We start from the raw sequence: 8,102 nt of genomic DNA, 5'->3' as shown, positions 1-8,102 counted from the left end.
CAATCATTGGGCAGAGCTTGCATTGCTATGTACACCTTGAGAAATACCACAAATATACAAAACCAACATGAGTTTTTATTTGTGAAAATGTAGATAATGTCAGAGGCCGATCACAAGATCAAGTCTCTTACTGGCATAACATGACAAAACAATAAAAAAGTAGATTGTTTGGATGTTTGCAACACATTCCTCCTTACCACTGTGTACTGACAAGTAAAAGGTTAATATTAGAAACATTACTTTGTTGATTGTTGATATAACATTTATAGCTTGACATCCATTCCTTCACAAAAACTGAAGTAATGGATAAGTACTTAACTGTAGGTGTAATATAATATAAAGTTATATATGCTGTGTGAGATAAACAGGTAATATGTACACCTGAAATGCAGTTTTGTTCAATCAGTTTAAAAATATACATCAGTAGATGGAAAGTAACAAGATGACCCATTGTAACACTTCCCAGCTTGCTGATGTATTACAGTGAACCAGCATTAGGATTATATGCACAGTATCATGAAGTAACATCCCCTGGGTGAACATTGAAGGACAATGGAATTCTAAATATATGTCCTAGTTAGGGGTACAGTAATATCAATATATATATATATATGTAAAGATGTGACTGGTTACATGTCCTACTTGACAAAGCACTAGTACCAAACTATACAAGCTCTCTCTCTCTCTCTCTCTCTCTCTCTATATATATATATATATATATATATATATGTTTGTATACATATAAAATGAGGATTGTTAGTGATTTCTTTCCTCTGTTTTCCTTTTCTCTTGGACTTCCTGTTTCAGAAGAAGAGCTTTGCTTGAAATGTAAAACACCCTTTCTTTCCTTCCCTGAGCATCTTTTAATACTTTCCATGTACTACGTCCTCATGTTGTTGTTTTTTCTTGTGTTTTATTAATTATATATATTTTTATACTAATTATATATATTTTTATTAATTATATATATACATATATATATATAATCAAGTCAAATACTCAACATGATTATATATATATATATATATATATATATATATATAATCAAGTCAAATACACAACATGATTATATATATATAGGAATGGTCACTTGTTGCTTGAGGACAAACCCCATTCAGGATGACAGTTGACCTCCCAAACGAATGAAAACGTCATGAAAATTCATGAATTGATCTTGAAGAACCATCATCGAACAATTGACAGAGATGTTGATATGACTGGTGTGTCCTGGAGCTCCTGTCAACGAATTTTGAGTGAGGAATTGCAAATGAAAAGAGTCACAGCAAAATTTGTTCTTCGCTTAGTCATGAAAGATCAAAAGCAGTCATGGACTGAATGTATGTTGTTAACTGAAAGAACAGTTGGAAGTTGATCTGAACCTTTTTTCAAAGGTCATCACTGGTGATCAAAGCTGGTTCTATGGAATCTGCAGATGTGGAAGATGTGAAGACAAAAAAAAGATGAAGGTATTAAAAGGCATCACTTTGTAAAAAGTTCCAGCATTGCTTCAAACAGTGGAAAACACACCTGGACTGATGCATTGCTTCAAATGGAGAATACTTTGAAGGCAACAGAAAGTGTAAATATGTAAAATTAAGTGAATAAAAATAATACTGCAAAATTCCAGTCGCTTTGGGGTACCCCCTCGTATATATATTATAAAAAATTCCTTTTTGGAATTGAGGATTTAAAAATAAATAAAGCTATAAGTAGTAATGTGTAAATATTGAGTTTAAAAAAACCCCTTTGGATAGAAGGTCATAGGCTGCTCCTGTAAATATGAGAGGCATTGTTCATTCAACATTTTCTGTCCAAAAAGGTTTTTTAGCCCTAAATTATTTTTTGACTTTATCTGTTTTAAGATCCATTATTCCAAAAAAGAATTATTTCACATTCTCTCAAAGTTTATAAATTCTTATGGTGTCAATAATATATTCCATGAGCTGGCAGAATTGTTAGCATACTGGGCAAAATGTTTAGTGAAATTTTGTCTGTCTTTATTTTCTGAGTTCAAATCTCACTGGGATCAATTTTGCCTTTTATCTTTTCAGGGTTGATAAAATAAATACTAATTGAGTACTGAGGTTGATGTAATTGACTTAGCCCCTTCCCTCAAACTGCTGCCTTGTGCCAAAATTTGAAACCAGTATGTTTTAGTGCATAGTTTTTTGTGATAGTAACTCAGTTTCCAACATTTTATCTCAGTTTCAAGAGTTTAAGAGTTAACTTTAGTTGGTCATTGTAACAAGAGAGAGAATATTCTTGTGATGATTTTTTTCCCCAGTTGCTAGTTCATGAAGAGGGTTTGATGAGGAAAGCTCTCTTCCTTCATTCAAACCATTTGTCCAGAACCAATGTAGTCAGTGTTTCATGATAAGGTATTCTTTTTTCTAGAACAGCATTGCTGATTATGTATTCCTCCATTTGAGATTTAAGATTGGAAGAAATATGTGTTCATTTGATTTCAATGTCCATTTTCAAAGCCAGCAAGGATTAGACATGCATGTTATTTAGGCATTGTCAGACGTTCCTCCTGCTAGCCCAGACTTGCTTTTCGCATAAGGGAACTCTTATTTAACACATCTTTCAAGATACAAAGCAAACAGAGGATTTGTTGACAGGAAAAATGACATCAATGTTCGTAGCTCACAATTTTCAAAGAAGGGCAAATGTAAACAAACACATTGACACACACATGCAAACACACACATGCATATATACAGGTGATCACATGAATATACACAGACACACTCCTGCATATACATATACAGTTACATATACTATATGCTTCTTTCAGTTTCTGCCTATCAAATCTATTGATAATGCTTTGATCAGCTCAGGCTATTGTAGAAGATACATATTCAAGGTGGTGCACTGTGGGAAATTCTTGTTTGGAATGGTGAATCTCAAAGAAAATGAAGCTATGAATAGTAGCATATAAATATTGGATTGAATAATAACCCTTGTATAGAAAAGGATGAAGGCTTTATCCACGGATTGCTTTTAACCCAATGTTTGCATGTTACCAATTATAGCTTTATTTGCTTCAAAATTCCCCATTCCAGAAAAAATTATGTCCTTTCAAAAGTTTCTAAATTTTTATGACATCAATAAAAAGGTGGTGAGCTGGCAGAATCATTAGCATGCTGGGCAAAATGCTTGGTGGTATTTTGTTTGTCTTTATATTCAGAGTTCAAATGCTGCTAGGGTTGATTTTGCCTTTCATTATTTTAGGATTAATAAAATAAGAACTAGTTGATCACTGGGGTGAGTATAACCAACTGACTCACACCACTGAAATTGCTGGCCTTGTGCCAAAATTTGAATTGAATAAAATATGCATATATACATACATATATATATATATATATATATATATATATATATATATGGGGTGGTGGAAATTGGTGTGTGTTTGTTTGTGGCATTGTTATCTAGCTCCTCCTTCATCGTTCTATTGATTTTGATGAAAGTTGACACATGAGTAGAACTCATGTCTGGAAACTTCGTGACATACTTAGATTTTTGAAAAAAATCGATAATAGGGCCCATCCAATGGATCCTCCTATCTACTACATATTACTATTATTTTATTTAAACAACCCAAGGGAAATAACCCATACCACATGCACTTTTTAGCAAAGCATTCAATATTTGATTCTCATGGTCAGCTGACCTAATTCTGCATTTCACTACTCACAGTTTTGAATTGCTAAACATTATTATTGCACTTCCTTAATTTGAATCTCTTCACTCATACATTTCTATACACATACTTTTTCGAATGCCCATTACTCCGATAATTCTGCCTTTTTACTGTTGCACTTTCTCCATGACAGTAGATAAATTTTTTTCCACAACATACTTGTAGTGGTTTCATGTAGGCATAGTGTGGATTCGATCCTCGATTGCCAAATTTCACTTAGCACTTCAACAGTGCTTTTCTCAAGATAAAACAATAGTTTTTCTGTGAACGACAACCTCTCTTGTCAACCTCCGACAACCTCTCTCCACAACATCTGACAACCTCTCCCTTCTCTAGGTGACAGTTTTTGTACATTTTCATGATGGAAAATACACCTTTTGTGGCAGTTATAACGAAATTGCTTTCCTATATCGGAGTAATAGGGCGTTTCAATAGAACATCTTTACCCCCAGGAATTACTGGGTACACCAGCTAGTATATATATATATATATATATATATATACCAGAGTAAACACATAAATGTGAAACAAGGTGGAAAAAAGAGTACTCAAATACCAGTGGTAGAGTAATATGCTTTATTTAAAGCAGCAGAAAATTCAACAAAACCTGTTACTCTGAGTTTCCTGTTGCCGTTCATCGGACAGTTTTTGCTAGAAAAACTGTCCGATGAACGGCAACGGGAAACTCAGAGTAACAGGTTTTGTTGAATTTTCTGCTGCTTTAAATAAAGTATATATATATATATACACACACACACACATATAGGAAGGTGTATATGTATTTTTCTTTTAATTTATTGTTTCAAACAATATATAATGTACAAAGGAAATAAAAATGATAAACTTGGGTGAAGTAGTGTTTTACAGTTACACACGTATCTCTGGTGCATGTGTGTGTGTGTGTGCGTGTTTGTGTTTGTGCAAATGTACACGTATGTATTCTTATAGGTGTATATGTCATATGCATGTATCTGTACATGTGTATCTGTATGTATTTATGGACATGTGAGCATGGGTATATGTTAACTACATTGATATGAAACTATCACATCCATTAAACCATTCAACCAAACCAGAAAATCAATGTTTATGTCACTGCATCCGGACACTGACACATTTGTCCGTCAGTTTGTCAGTCTGGCTACCTCTCTCCTTACTCTCTCCTTGCTCTCTCTTTCACTCAAATGCATCTATCTATAATTCTAGTTTTCTCTCTTCCTCTTGACACTAGTACATCTATTTATCTATGTCTCACTCTACATCTTTCTATTCTCTTCTACACACTAACATGTATATCTAAACAACACCCCCCCTTTTTTTACTCTCTTTCTGTCGGTCTCTCTCATTTATTTATCTATGACTTTTCACCTTCCTACTCACCTTGTTCTCTCACTATCTCTTTCCTTCCCTTTCCAGGCCTTTCTCTCTTATTTCATCAATCTCTAACACTTTTTTGTCCTTTACTATAATCTTCTCTCTCCCAATTCTTTGTTTCAGAGGACTATTTATCTGTATGGTACCTTGTTATTAACTCCTTTAAATCAAATGAAGTGGTCCAATGACTATTTGTTATGGGTACAACTCCACCCTGCTGCCACATCATTCCCATGATAGCAGTTTGAAACAGTCACCTCAGTTTTGTTATGATTTCTTGCTTTCTTATGTTGCAATGATGATTATTAATATTAAATGTTATTAATTGTTATTAATGTTTCTGCAGTAATATCAACCACAATTGATTCTCTATATTTATCATAACCTTCTTTCTTTCTTTTCTCACAGGTCTCTGGACTTAAAAAACCCGGATGAAGAGAACAACCAGTTGGATGCTGGTAGTGGCTCTCTTCGAATGTACAAGCGGTCAGATCGTGTTATCATCAACGTAAGCGGGCTAAGGTTCGAAACACAAACACGAACTCTTAGTCAGTTTCCGGATACGCTGTTAGGTAACCCTAAGAAGCGGAACCGCTATTACGACCCTTACCGCAATGAATATTTCTTCGATAGAAATCGTCCCAGTTTTGATGCCATCCTGTATTTCTACCACAGTGGAGGTCGTCTTCGAAGACCTTCTAATGTTCCATTGGATATATTCCTGGAGGAGATTAAGTTTTTCGAACTCGGCGAAGAGGTCATTGAAAAATACCGTGCAGAAGAGGGATTTATCAAAGAAGAAGAAAAACCTCTTCCCGAGAACGAATTCCAGCGACGTGTGTGGCTACTGGTTGAGCATCCAGAAAGTTCTACCCCTGCTCGTGTAATCGCCATAATGTCTGTCAGCATTATTGTTATATCAATCGTTACGTTTTGCTTAGAAACCTTACCGGAATTCAAACGATATGAACTACTCAATGATACCATTATTGTAGATGATGCCATGCCAAAATTCGGCACGCCATTTTTCATCATTGAAACCGGATGCATAATATGGTTTACTATGGAATTGTTAATACGTTTCGCTTCCTGTCCTGTGAAATTGGATTTCTTTAAGGACAGTATGAATGCTATAGATATCGTGTCGATTATACCTTACTTTATTACTTTAGGGACTGTCATTCAAAATGATACAAATAGTCAAGACAAGCAAAACATGTCACTGGCTATTTTAAGGGTTATCCGTCTTGTGAGAGTGTTCCGTATCTTTAAACTGTCACGTCATTCCAAAGGGCTTCAAATCCTTGGTCAAACTTTGAAGGCCAGTTTACGAGAGTTAGGTTTACTGATTTTCTTTCTTGTCATTGGCGTTGTGTTGTTCTCCAGTGCGGTATATTTTGCCGAAGTGGACACCGAAGAGAGCCATTTCAAAAGCATTCCCGATTCCTTTTGGTGGGCCGTCGTCACCATGACAACCGTCGGTTATGGTGACATGTCGCCAATAGGCGTGTATGGTAAATTAGTCGGATCGCTCTGTGCTATTGCTGGAGTGTTGACTATTGCCCTGCCCGTTCCGGTCATTGTGTCGAACTTTAATTATTTCTATCACAGAGACACGGAATCTACTGACGACAAAGAAAGGTACCACCATGTAACGTCAGCGACGGGTTACTATGATGAAAAGATAAGCTCTTATACATCGGAAGTTGAGTCTGATATAATGGAGATAGATGAAGCAAGTATGTACACGGAGAAATGGAAAGAAGGGCATATTAGCAATACGAATAATATAGGGTTTAATCATATCAAAAATAATCTAAGCATGCAAACCGATGTATGAAATATGGAGTTTGCTGTTTATAAGAAGATAAAGAAGTAGAGGATGATGATACTGAAGCAAAACATGAAGATGAACTAAAATAGAATCTTCTGATGTCTGAAAGAAAGAAAAAAGAAAACTATTTAGAAAAGAAAAACTATTATATTAAGTTTAAGAAAAACTATTTATTAATTAAATGCAGTAACATAAGGAAAACAGCCCTCATTGTGAATGACAAAAATGAGTTAAATTCAATAATTAAATGGTGATTAAATAGAGGAATCAAAGACATATTTGGAAATTTATTTACAGAAAACCTAAACCGAAACGAAAATGATTAAAAAAAAAAATCAGTAGAACCACTTTTCAGGAGAACTTCTGTTGTTATAGTTATTACAATTATAATATATCTTCCCTGTTGGTTCTGATTGTGTGAATCTTGCCAGAAGGAGTGACGTTGCCTTTCATTCCTTCGGTGCGATTCAATGAAGAATAAAAAACTGGAGCCGATTCTATTGACTATAACCACCTCTTACAAGACATTATATTGGCTTTTTGCCTAACAACAAAATCGATATTATTAAAATTCTTCCTTCTTAATGATACCGAGATCAAATCCCGCCAGGGTCAACTTTGCCTTTCATCCCTCAGGGGATCGATAAATGAAGTACCAGTCATACCAGTGGTACACTGGAGTTGTAATCAACTTTACTCCCTTCCTACTACAGAAATTGGCCTTGTGTGCCTACTCAAAACAGACTATGATTATTATTATTATAATTATTATTATTTGTATGCCCATTTTGCCTCCAGAGGTTAATTTTGCCTTTCACCCCTCCAGAAGAAGGAGAAATAGAATTAGTACCAGTAATATACTGGATTCAATTTGGTCGACTTACCATCTTTCTCCTTACATCAAACTGGCCTTTTGCCTAAAACTAAAAAAAAAATCATTATTATTATTATTATTACTATTACTATTATTAATTATTCGACCATGCTACCGGGGTCGATTACTTTGCCTTCCATCTTCCGGGGCTTTCGATTAAAAACATGTACCAGTAATACACTTCAATCAATTATATCGCCGCTATACTTAAACACTCTTTTAACCAAAAACATTTAAAAAATAATAAAAAAAATAAATGCAAAAAAAAAAAAAACACAGAAGCAAAATAAAAGAAAGAAAGAAAACTGGCCATG

At 34.6% G+C, this 8,102-nt stretch overlaps 1 protein-coding gene across 4 annotated transcripts in view; it reads left to right on the top strand.

Moving 5' to 3' along the window:
- Window positions 1–8,102, top strand: part of LOC115214928 (potassium voltage-gated channel subfamily A member 1) — a 123,180-nt gene extending 115,078 nt beyond the window's left edge. For all 4 annotated transcript variants that reach the window (XM_029784003.2, XM_036505589.1, XM_036505588.1 and 1 more), the window contains one exon: window positions 5,489–8,102. In XM_029784003.2, coding sequence (XP_029639863.1) covers window positions 5,489–6,920 — 1,432 coding nt within the window. In that variant the 3' untranslated portion in view covers window positions 6,921–8,102. The remainder of the gene's footprint in view (window positions 1–5,488) is intronic.

This window comes from Octopus sinensis, linkage group LG8 (genome assembly GCF_006345805.1).
Source record: "Octopus sinensis linkage group LG8, ASM634580v1, whole genome shotgun sequence".
Lineage (NCBI taxonomy): Eukaryota > Metazoa > Mollusca > Cephalopoda > Octopoda > Octopodidae > Octopus > Octopus sinensis.
Note: the sequence above shows the minus strand (reverse complement) of the source record. Positions and strands in the feature narration are given on the sequence as shown.